The following is a 13,458-nucleotide window of genomic DNA, read 5'->3' as shown; positions in this document are numbered from 1 at the left end:
AAGCAATCTTTGTGGGGAGGATTTAAAAGCTAAAATGAAAACAGTAAATTCCATAAGTTATAAAAAAGTAGAAGACAGAGGAATAAAGAAAAGTGACTAAGTAGATGAACAATAAATAATATTACAAATTATTACACTAAAAGCAATAACCTCCTTAAGGAAAGACAATTTAGAAGTACCATAGGTCCTCTAAAGAAACCTTGTGCAATTTTTCAGACAGAAGGCTCAAAACACAGAATTGCAAAAAATGGCAGCTTAAAACCATTATCTAATATATTTAGCAACATTATGATTCTATCATCTGCATCATATTTTATTGCTTTATATACTTTGTAAAAGTAAAGACAAGTACACATGAAAGCTACAAAATTAGTTTTATTCAAATCTCTGACTTCACTGAAGTTAAAAATCTTTAACTATCAACTATCTCTGCACTAGAATATAGCAATCTGAAAACAACAGTTTGTTCCTCTTTTCAGTAAGAAAAAAAACTAAGCCCAAAAAACAACAACAAAAAAAATCCCACAACACACAAAAAAACCCCAACCTAAAAATATGAGTTAGAAACTTCTAGTTCCCTTTCCCAATGACTATTACAACTGAAAGTTATCATTTCTTTCAAGGACTTAAATCTTGATGTAGACATAATAATTTAACTGGTTGGGGTCAGAATAGTTCAAAGTAAACTCTGACAGAAAAAAAAAATTAATATGCACATTTTCAATTCCTTAAAGTTCTCAGAGACTCATTGAAAAAGCAAGTTCTACACTGCCACTAATTCCCTTCGTGTCCCAGTACAGATCCCACATGTGGAAAAGCAATCAAACTCCTAACTGACATAGCTATACTATTTTTTCAGTTCTACCATTTTACAGGACCAAAATTAAGTTGTGGTGATGGCCAGAAGTGGACGGTTTGTCTTCCCTTTGCTTGCAAACATTCAGAGTCGCTCTTTTTCCCTATATAACTACACAATTTATGAAACTGGGCAACTGAGCCTGCTGAAAGCTCAGTCCAGAAAACCGTACTAATTTTAGAGTGGGTCAAGAAATTTAAATACAGCAAGAAAAAAATGTTACAGCAGGTCTTAGGGTAGTTCATTTGACACAAGTATTTGGCTAAACCTCAAGGTACAGCTGCACTCAAAAAAAAAAGTCTACACACAGAACACGCATCAAGTGAGAAATGATCTCACCAGGAATATGCTATGAGTCTCCCTGCATACTATCAGGAATACTGTAGCAACACATCCCTCCTTATTCTGGATGTCAATACACCAGAACAGCCTCACTCCTTACAGAGACTGTAACTTAATATAAGCCAAACAAAAACAGAATTACAGTGATGAAACTGGACCTTGAGCAATACAATTAGTTTTATTAAGACCCTCTGCTGGCACTTGTATGCCAATCAGTCAAAAACATTTAATTGGTTGCAACTTGTGTTTTTACTGAAATCTTCAGTGCAGGTATGGTCTTAACTCACCAGCACCTTCTACTTTATTTCTCCTAATTTCACCTCTCAACCAACCTCATTACAGCAGCAATAGGCTTCTACACTTAAATTTCATGCCTTATTTTTATTTGAGCATTTTTTAAGTACAGAAAAAAAGCTAAAACAATGGGGACATAAATTTATTAGGAGTATTCCAATGCATTTCCTGAATTTCTAGGTGGAGAGAGAAGTGACAGTATAAAACATTCTTTCAGAAAATGTGCAGTTCCTGCACACGGTGAGGCAGTGTATATACACCAAGACCTTCTCCCCTGGTTTAGAACTCTTAGTTGATATAAACATCACCTTCAAAAGCATATCAGAGCACTGAGCTCTGGAACACATTTATTTGGAAGTAAATATAAATCACAAAAGCCTCTCCCTTCGTCAAATTTGTTTTAGTAAACAAAGAGAAGGCATCAAACCCCCATTCCACCAGGCCTCTCGAAACCATTTTCAGGGTTTTGGTTCCTCATAAAATTTCTTTTCAGTTTAAATAAGAATTAAAAAAAATCTGCTCTGTATTTATATTACATCAGTGTTTATGTTTCTTTAATTGACTGAAAACCTATTTAGGTTTCTTGATATTCTGACCTCTCACATAAAATAAAAATAATTTTCCCATCTGGATTGAAATAAACAAAACAATCATCTCTATCTAAAAATTCTGAGGTGCTCTCACAACTGTTTATTAAGGTCTTGATTATAATTTGGTTTATACTTAGGAGTAACAAAGATGACTAATGCACTAAATGCTTTGCAGTTATGACTGCTTTAATAAATACATATTGAAGGTGCTATGGAGAAGACACAATGTCATACACAGGACACTTGCTACTCACTGAAAAGCACTACCTACACATTTTTCATCAACAGAATCATTTGACATTCAGCTCAGCTTGAAACTTTCTTCTTTCTTTTCAAAAGAATAGCCTCAGAATGGCCCCAATTTTTAACAGACCAATATAAATCGCTTCTAATTTATTTAGAAAATATTTTCATTATTTCCTTACTTAAGAATCATTCTAAATTTAGAAAAGAAAATAAAGAAATAGTGTTTGTCCCGAAGTGTAAACAGGCACTGGAATTTTAAACAGGTCCTGTGTAAGGCCTATTTTATTTTAATCAAACATCAACTACAATAATCGTTTTATTGTGGTAGTGACTATTTAAATATTTAGAAATGTTGCAGACAGTTGCATGTCATCTCAGTATAAAACATACTTCCAAAAGACCAACTAGCATGTCTTATTTTTTCAGACAATAACAATGGTCTAGTTCTATACTGCCACAACAGCCCTACATTTCTGTGCTTGACTTCACTATTTTTAGGGACCCGAGCTCATTTAAAAAGAAGTTTATTTTCTGAATAAATGAATTTCAACTATTATTAGGTAACTGCCAGGTTCCACTCTTCAGAACAGTAATTTCTTGTGCAGAAGTAAAAGACTAATCAAAGATTAAAAGTAGAATATAAAATTATTTTACAGAAATTACAACCCAAAAAATAGTATCAAAATGGAGCAATACAGAAGCAATGAAAAAAGATAAACAAGTGGTCAACTTATATTCAAAGTTAATTCCACCTAAAAGGAATACACCTAAATAGAATTTGAGAATCCCAGCTATGAGGAAAGGCTGAGAGAGTCATGACTGTTTAGCCTGGAGGAGAAAAGGCTCAGGGGGGTAGAAATCTCACCAATGCACAAAAATACCTGTAGGGAAGATGGAGCCAGGCTCCCTTCAGTGGTGCCCAGTGACAGTACAAGAGGCAATGGGCACAAAGTGAGAATGGACATCAGAAACATTGCTTAAACATTGCCTTTTTTTTTTTTTTTTTTTTTTTTTTTTTTTTAACTGTGAAGGTGACCAAGCGCTGGCACAGGCTGTCCAGGGAGATTGTGGAGTTTCCACCCTTAAGAGATATTCAAAAGCCAGCAGCACGTAGTGCTGGGCAACCTGTTCTAAGTGGCCCTGCTTAGAAGGAGGTTGTACCAGATGACTTCCAGAGGTCCTTTTCAACCTCATTTGTTCTAGGAATTATTAATTAGTTTTTCACATGAAAAGTTAAAAAAAATACATACACACAAATGTGACTGATCAAATAATCAAATAATCAGGAAGCAGTGTTGACCATGGTATTTTTGTGACATCAATAATGACTTAATCAGCAAATAGAAATACAATTCTAACAAAAATAACAGTTCAGCTTTAAAGGGAGGGGAATCTCAATTTAATACAAGCAAATTATTATTAATTCCTAAGTTTTAGAGGCTATTCTACAAGAACAGCACTCAGAGAATGGAAAGAACACAGCCAACTACATATTCCGTTCAGTTGCAAAAAGGTAACTGGGATGCTCCATAACATGATGCATCAGCATTTCAAGGTCTACACACACGGACATATATACACAATTCAGGAGCCTTAATTATTTTTTAAGCTACCCAGAGACTGGAAACCAAAACAATAGAATATTTGGAGTCACTGCTTTGATGTTTTTCAGCACTTGACTGGTAAGTGTGTACAACTTTATAACCAATCCAGACATATTGTAGCTAGAATGGGTCTTATTGGAACAATGTATCAGCATACATTTATGCTTGTCTACAATCTCACAATTGTGTCAAAGGTGAAACTAAAAGTTGAAATATGTCTTTGAACTTCATCAACAACTTGCCCTTTGTTCTCTTATTACTGAATACGGTGGGCAATAAGGATCTGAATTTGAAAACTGTAAACTAGCTGTCTAACCCTTTACCTGTTTTTTTCAAGTGTCAAACATGACATATGCATTGCACCTTTTGATGAATTTAAAATAACTTTTTTTCTTATCTAACTCATAGCACATTGAGTAATGAGTTACAGAAAACCACAACACTAGTCAAAACATAATGGTATTATGACAGTTTTGATGACAGTATTTTTGTGAAACATTTAAGCAAAACAAAAGAAAAATCCACACAATTTTTTTTAATATGTCACAAATTAAAAAGTATTAGATAATTCCCGACTGCAAATATAGGTAATATCACTTCAGAATAAGGTAAATAATTTGCTCAGTCCTGAGTAAGAGAAAGTTTTTACTTCCTAGTTAATTTTGTACTCATAAGTAAAAAGTATGTCACTTACCTGTTGTGTGTTTCTTTGTGACTGTAAACTGGATTGCAGCCTTCTCAACAGTGGAACACCATTCCTAGACAGTCTTTTAAGCAACCAGTAACTGTGCACTCGTTCAACAAAATGCTTCTTTCGCTGAATGGCCACCTGATTCATAATCTTATTTAATCTAAAACATGGAAAAACTGATATTGTATTTTTCACAGCAAAGCATAAAACATATTTGTCTATACATCAAGTACAGAAGTTAAACATCAAATATATAAAAACTGTAAACCCAGAAGTAATCACAATGTTACTAATTTCTTTCAATAACATCCCTTCCAGCACAATTATTGCAGAGCAGTAAACTACAATCAAATACATCTGCTTGACACCGTAGTTTCTACCAAATATATTAGGGTACTTTATAAAGCGAATGGGAATCAATTTTTTCATGATCATTATTTGAAGATCAATCCCAGATTAGGGCTGAGAATAAAACTTTATATACATTTCAGAATAATTTTCCTATTGAAAATAAAATCAGAAATAAAGCTCTAAATCACTATGAAAGTCTTCAGATCATTTGCTGCCATCTACACAAAGAATTAGTAGTTTATTTTAGACATATGTCTTCAAACTGTTTACATAAAAACATGCAGCAAAAGGCTTGTATTACTCATCTATTAATATCAATTTTTTGACAAATAAACAGAACAGAAAATGTAAAACACAAGAACAGTTATTATTTTACCCCACACATACGATAAAAACAGCACACAGAAAAGACACAAGTGAGGATGATAGTTAAGCAAACTATCAAGATCAATCAATATTTTCTCCAAGTTTCTTTTTAACAAATGCAAATACTGTTTGCATATACTCATTTACAAATATTCTAGGAGAGTGCTATATGAACATCACACACAACAATACTGACTCTTATTTTTCAAATAATGACATGTTAGAATGTCCAAGTCTCACACATGACACTGGCCTCTCAAAATACACATTAAAAAAAAAAGTTTATCTGAAACAGATCTTCACCCCTCTGTGCCTACAGTATCTTGAAATCACAGCCAAAAAAAATTTAAAAAATGTTAGTGGTTATGTATGATAATTCAGGTATTTGTTACCAATGGCAGCCCTTGCAAAATTAACACGAGACGCCCCAAGGCACCAATCATCTTTATTGTTAGAGAGATTGTTTATTCATTTGGGGGCAAGGGTGAGTTGGAGAGAGACCTGATGTAAAACAGTTACAGAAAAGATAATAACAATAAAATCTGTTAATTCTTCACTCAGTATATTACTACCCACAGCAAAACTCTACAATCAGTAGTAGAGGGATTATCAGGTATCACATACTAGTATTTTGCTGCTTTTTCCCTTTTAATATCAGGAATAAAACAGTTTTGCAGGTAAGGATGAAAGTAAAGTAGTCAAATACCTAAACAAAATGTCAAGTTGTAAGTAAACCTTGGGTAAAATGATTTTTAAGAATGTCTGGGAAACTTAAATATTTTTCAGACAAACAGACAAGTGAGTCTACCCTGAGTTCACCAGAAGTCAGGTGAGCTGTGTAGAAGATAAGGTGCAATAGGTCTACTCAGTGCTACACTAACTGTGGCTACAGAGCTTTCAGTCATCACTGGGTAAAAGCAGAACCAACAGAGGTTTTCCTCAAAATGCAATGTCATTGTGTCTTTCGGTTCCTCAGTGACACTGATTTTTCAATTAATAACTATGCCAGTTAGGCAGTCTTAAAAAATTTTCGTTTAAAGCTTAGAAAGCCTGCAGATGGACTTCAGACTGTCTTGTAAGTCTTTCACTGGAGGGCAGATACAGACTCCAAAAAGATTTACTCAATGCAGAACAGATGTGACCATATTAAACTTCAAACGACCTAATTACAATTAATTATGGAATGCAATCAAAATCAAGTAATTACTTTCACATCTCTTGGAAACAGTAAAACCTACTGAACCAAGTCAAAAAAAGCACAGCCAAATACAAGCTGATTTGGAAAGATCAGAGAATCATAACATGAAGAAAAGTGCCTTGGCTTCATGCCCATCTGATGTGGCAAGACTAAGCAAACATCTTTCACTACAGCTTTAAGTAAATTTGCCCATTCACATAATGAGCTGATCTATTCATAGATAAGTATAATAGTAAAGTGCTAAAATAAGCATAAGAAAGATGTTCATAGCAGATACTCTCCAATTTGAAAATTACAAATAAACAGAAGGTAATTCTGAGTGCAGAAACTACTTAAGAAGGTGTTAGAAACTACTCCTCTCTGCCTTCCCTCCAAATAAAACCAAATAATGGCTGTTCTTATTCCATTTAGACACCACACACAGATAGTGGAAACATACTTCTCAAAATAGAGGTCTGAGACACTTCACATGGCAGGTATCTACAGAGCCTCTACACTATGAACTTACTGACGTAATGAGAAGTTACATCTGCTGTTAGACCCCAACAATCAGTAACTGTATCACAGTTTTCCAATCATATTTTTGCTTAATTTGGTACTTCCAAGTAGACTTTAACTGTCCCAAAGGCTTTAAATTACGACACACAATACAGCTGTTTAGGCGAAATGAAACACCGCTGCTGTAGAACCCTAGAAGTAGCACACCCTGGGTACTGATTTTGAAGCTCCTACCCCTAACAGAGTTTGCTGCACATTTCACTTCCTTTTTTATTCTCCTGCAACAAATTACTGAAGAGCAGGTAAGGGAAAGTTGTTTGAAGACTTTATCATTTTGCAATCCAGGATGTGGCTTGCACAGGACAGGATTAATTGCTACACTATGCTGACAAATCCCCCATGCAGAGGCAAGGCTTATAGAATTTAAGGCACCTCTGAAAACTACACAAAACAACTCAGCAAAGTAATTTTTTTTCTAAGGTATCCTTTCCCCAGTATAAGCACATCAGCAGAGAACAGCTTTCTGTATTGTTTTAATTTCTAATGGCAAGTCAAATATACCAAAAGTACTGGGAGAAAAATGTCATAATTTTCCCTCAACTTACCAGTGATTTAAAATGAAGTACATTGATAGAGGAATTATAAAATTCTTTACAAGGTGCCTGTGTTCCCATGAAATTCAGTAACTGCTGCTCTATAACTGGTTCTCATAAAAGAAGCATTAGGCTTCAAGCTGATGACCACTGCAGCCTTTTGATGTTTTGGCAGTAAGTCATACCCACTCTTCTTTTCCTTTTTTTAGAGCTACATACCAAAACTACACAGGTGTCAACACATTTTTCAGAACTGTTTTATTCATGCCACAGCCAACTGAGAAAGCCAGTATTACTTCCCTTCCCCAGCCCTGCCTGTATCCGACTGTAAAACACTGGTGTGCACTACAAACGTGATCTGGGGATATTGTACAATTCCCTGCTTGTCTTTAAACGGGGAAAGGTCTTTTTTCAACTGAACCTTTCAAATAATGCCTACAGTCTCCTGTTCACATGGAGACATTCAATGGATAATCTACCCTGTAAAGGGGTGATATACTTAATGCACTGGTCAATGCATTGAGAGAACTGAATGTGTTACTCAGTTCTTGTTTCTTCACCTTTTATATAAATGCATAGAATAATTTTTGTCAGTGTAAGAGATGTGCTTTTCTCACATCACCAATCTCACAGTTTTATTCTTCAACTCATGACTACCTTCCTCTCCCAGTTTCAGTTATATGTCCCTGGGGCAACTATGGCAAAAGGTTTACAGGGAAAATGAAACCAGTATTTTGGTAACTAAAAATGTGGCAGTTTAACTTAAGAAAGCCAATGAAAGATAATCAGCCACCTTTCTATTAATCATCCCTAACCACTCCACAGACCATACATGTTTGTGTTTTTTTTTTTTTAACCCCACAGCTACTGTTTCAGTATTAAAACACATGAAGATTTTTGCAACAAACGTGGGTAGAGCCCTTCCGAAATCTTCGTTCGCGAAGCCCAGCCATGATGATGACATGAAGATTTCTATAACATCTCTCCATTCTTTGGTTTTTGAAACATAAATTGGAGGGAACATTTCCTTGAGCAACTATATGATTTTGACAGCATTACTATAGTAATTCAAGCACAAGGAACTTAATAGGAAAATCTGTATAAATCAGACACCCACACTAAGATCAAATACCCATTAAAACCAATTTTTAAACATGAACTAAACCTTTTATTGTAATTACAGTACTTGTCTTGAGCCTCCAGTTCCATCCGTTTGTCATTTTTCATCTTCCTTTATCCAGCACAGTAGTATTAAACATACATGCAAGACACCAAAACTGTATAATACTCTTACATTTCATTCAGTATCACTAAAATACCCGCTTCTCTTGACCTATGGTAATACCTATAAACAATCCAATTATGTTCTATTTAACTGAGCAAATAAAATAACCCTATTTTCCCAAACAAAGATTGCAGATACATTTCCAAAACCCGGTAGAACAAATTGTAAAAAAAAAAAAAAACTAAATTGAACAGATTTCAACAAAGTAAACTAAGTTTCCAGAACACTTGAATTTTCAAGCCTTGCTCAGCAAAGTTCCACAAATATCAAGACTCAGAGGAAGTAGGAAAGACACAAAAATTACCTACGAACAATTATAGTAATTCCAATGACACGTAGCAGAAAAACAGAATAACGGAATAAATGCTATGGAAGCATTTATTTGGGAAACTGGAATTAATTCTGGAGCCTTACCAACTATTCCTCCTAGCTCCAGCTTCTGAAGATCAGAAAGCCTGCTTAGACAGATGAAACTCTCCCTACTCTTCCCATGGAAAATCTTTGGCAGCAGCTGCCAAACTCACCTTTTAATATACTATTTTTTTCTTTTAAACAGTGAAGACATACAGTTTTGTTATCCCATCTCTCAAGAAAAAATAAAACTACATCAACTTAAAAATAAAAAAAAACAAACAAACTGTTCTGATCAACTTCAAAGACAACACATACAAATGAATAACTATGTAAAAATCAGAATCCATTTGCATGTTTTTATTTCCTTTTGAAAAAGGATAACACTCCTTTTGTACTGAGCAGAAGTCAGCTATGTACCCAACAGGGTACATATCAACTCCTGAAAAGACTGAAAAAGATTTCATTTAAACTTCTGGGCAACGCAAGTCTGCGGAATCCCCACGTAAAAAATACACACTTTCCTAATTATAACTACTTTCCAGATTTCATTCCTTTTTGTCTGTATATTTTAAAACTCTAGCTATTGATTTTGCCTTTCTGTGCTAGGCTAAGTAAGAGTCCAACATTTTATCCACTGATACATCTTCTGAAGCCTGAAAGTCCCTCCAGGTTGCTATTCTTTATTCCACATTTACTAGTATTTAAATAGTATTTGACTTTGAGTGAGCATGTAGGAAGCACTTTCTCTTGCTTCACATGACTGTGAAACATTTATGTTTTTTCTTGAGCAAACAGCTTGTAAAATTTTGTTTGGACAGGAAAAGTAGAACACTGAAGAGGGAAGAAAATGCTGTGTTATTTCAGTCAAATCTCTGTTAGTTATAACAGGCTACCTTGTTTCTATTCTAATAATTACATTTGTGATGTTCCAAATCTTTGGATAAGGGAAAAAACCCAAAACAATAACAAACAAACAACAACAAAAATATCCAAACCAAAAACCATGCAAAAACCCCCACACCCTGTCACACTGGAAAACCTCTTCTCAGAAAAATCACATGCATAATTTACTTCTGTCACTTCCTATACATCTATAATGACTTTTCCTTAAAATTACTCAGAATATTTTCCTTTACTTTTTTTTTTTGTAGTAATCATAACCAGAATGATTCTGAAATCTAATATCAAAATGCTAAATTCACATCAGATGTATTAACTAAAAATCACCTTCTGATCTGTAATAAAAGAAAACTCAGTATTTATCTATTAATTTCTGTGCACTCTGTAACTTGACCATTGAAAAAAAAAACTGCTAGGAGACAGTTCTTCAGACGATACATTCTGAAAATTATGTTTTTGTATAGCACAAGACACAATTCCCTTTAATTGCCACCAAAAAAAAAAAAAGTATAATATAAATTCACACAACTGGTGAAACTCAGAAGTTCTGAAAAATAAAATCACTCAAATCTTATCTTCGTAAATGCTTTATCACATATATAATCATTGCAGACCAAACCTCTAGAATACTAACTGCCTTACAGAACTAATGTATTAATCTGTTTTAAGCTTCTTTGCCCTGTACATGCAAAATAAAGAGAAGAACAAAAAAATTATATGTACAGCATATTCCTATACCTATTTTATAAAAAGGCCATATTTAAATATGAGACAGCACTGGATTTTTTTTTTTTTTTGCAGGGTGGGGGAGAGGAATCACCCCTCAGACATCAACCACGTGACTTTTAATACCAGATATATACTATTATTTTTACTCCAAATCAAGATCTACTTTTACAACTCACTAAATAAGTCACACTTTTTCAAGCATATTAATTAATCCTTATTTAATAAGCCAACCAGAGTCAAGACAAACTAGCTTCAAAATAAATAAAATGCCACTGAGGCAAAATTACTGAACACCACAGTAGCTCTTCTCTTGATTTAGGGAATATTATTTTTTTTTATTTAAGCAAAGAGATCAAGATGACATCAGCAGTAGTTTCTACATGTAAAACAAAAGTTTCAAAGTCAAACAATCTGACAAGAAAGATAAGTGGATTATAACTGCGAGCATCCCTTCCCACTTCATCCAGGTGATTCTATCACCTAAGTATTAGGTACGCCTAAGTATTAGGTACAGTCACACATCATGCACCCCTGGAATTAAAATAAGTATTTTCATATGGTTTTGTGAATGTATACATACATGTAAAGTCAAGGATAAACAGCTAACAGACATTAATCTGGATTTATTCAGCTTCCAATTTCTTTGCAGTGCTGGCTCTAGCAGTATTTTTCAATGGCTTTTTTATGTTGAATTTTAAGCAGAATTTCTTATTCTTTTCCTGTACTTAAAAACTTTCTGAATGTATAAAAAACCCCAAAACACAGTATCCAAAAACATTTAAAAGATCCCCAAAAGAATCCACAAGCCACAAATATGATTATGAAGCATCATCTGTGAATGCAGACTAACAGTGTCCCAAAGACTTTGTAAATGTTCCTTTTGCCTTATATTGCATTTCATCAGTTTCTGTTTATTTATTTTTTTTTTTTGGTCCATACTTCATTTTAGAGACAGTCAAGATTCCTCTGTTGACATAGCAAGATTACATTTAATTACTTGGTGAGAAAGTTCAGGATAGCTCAACTAGATAAATTATAAACCAAAAGAAAATACTGATTCTGCCTCGGAACACACAGTGACAGAAATCCAGATTTACTACCAGGAGCAATATGCTTTCTAATAAAAGCAAAGGCCGACATAATCGATTAATGTGCACAACATAAATGTTGATTTGTAAAGACAGCTGAAAACATTTTTGTAAGAGTCTCAGTAATTTTTGCTCTCAGTTGTCTGCTACTACTTACCTATTTTCATAACAACCTTTTAATTATCTTCTTTAATTATGATGCAACACACCTGATGCAACAACCTACAGTGTTCCTACTTCTTATGAAAGTAGGACTTTTTTGCTTGTTTTTTGCTGTCTGTACAAGTATTGCATTTCAAGTACTTTCTTAATTTCAAATATTTCATGTAGAAACAGAAACTAAAGATGAAAGTAAATGTTTATATACTTTAAAATATCAGCTTCCACTTAACAGCAATACTTGTATAGATCACACAGTATCTCAGTGTACGTTTTGAAAATATTGAAGATTAAATATTTTATAGCACATTCTATTTTCCCCCAGGTATACAGCTACAATATGATAGTTTCACAGCATTTTTAAAGAACATGGATATTGACACTGGCTTTGCAAACAGGTAAACACATTTTCAATGCCTCTTTTGACACATAAGATCAAGAGACTACAGAAAAACAATGCTATTTGTACTAAAAAACCACATAGTTTTCCTAGGTAACACTGTAACCCTTTTGGTTTGTGTATCCATTCTGCTCGCTGAATAAGGTAACAGTTATAAAGAACACGGATGAGCAGCAACAGAAAGAAAAAAAATCCACAAGAAAAGAGCAAAGAGTCAGTACAAGACAACTAAGAGAGACAAGAAGCTAGATTTAGATTGGCAAGTCAACCCTAAAAGTCAAATCTGGACCTGCAATCAAAATTAAATGCTTCTAGTATTCTTTTAGGAAAAAAAAATAATCTATCAACTAGGCAAAATTCAACCATTACACATCACCTGTAGGAATACTACGCTGCCAGAACAAATTTGCCACTTTGTTCAGTCAAACTAGCTAATGGGAAGACACTTTTATCACCACCATTTGCCAAGAAGTGCAGGTACTGTCTGTCCTTCTCATACAGAGGGACAGTTTGAGAAAGTCCTTCCCCATCCTACTCCCCACACAGCACAGCTGTTCTGTCCTGCGGGAAACGTGACTTTTAGTCTAAGCTCATTTCTGCCTTTAAACAATCAAAAAAGCTGATGAATACAAGCAGTACTGTAATGTAAAAGATGTAAGCAACAACCTTCAACAGTTCTATATTTCAGCAAAAATTGAATGGAATTTCCTAGTAAAGAAGCAGCACATTTCTAAAGTCAGAAGATCTGGTGTACATCCTACGTATATACTACAAGTGCTAAGCAAGTTACAAGTCAGTATTGACGGCACTGAAACCTGAAGCCACCTTAAGGCTCTAACATGACCTACTGCACGTTTGGAAGTAGACACTCAGGTATAGGCTTTCTAAAAAACCTAGGTAACAGAACAGAATAG

General features: G+C 34.3%; 1 protein-coding gene across 7 annotated transcripts in view; it reads right to left on the bottom strand.

Moving 5' to 3' along the window:
- The window catches only part of BRD1 (bromodomain containing 1), a 65,647-nt gene that overhangs the window by 33,165 nt on the left and 19,024 nt on the right, over positions 1 to 13,458 (bottom strand). For all 7 annotated transcript variants that reach the window (XM_064656221.1, XM_064656220.1, XM_064656219.1 and 4 more), the window contains one exon: positions 4,627 to 4,783. In XM_064656221.1, coding sequence (XP_064512291.1) covers positions 4,627 to 4,783 — 157 coding nt within the window. The remainder of the gene's footprint in view (positions 1 to 4,626; positions 4,784 to 13,458) is intronic.

Source organism: Pseudopipra pipra, chromosome 5 (genome assembly GCF_036250125.1).
Source record: "Pseudopipra pipra isolate bDixPip1 chromosome 5, bDixPip1.hap1, whole genome shotgun sequence".
Taxonomy (NCBI): domain Eukaryota; kingdom Metazoa; phylum Chordata; class Aves; order Passeriformes; family Pipridae; genus Pseudopipra; species Pseudopipra pipra.
This window is presented reverse-complemented; position numbering and strand designations above follow the sequence as displayed.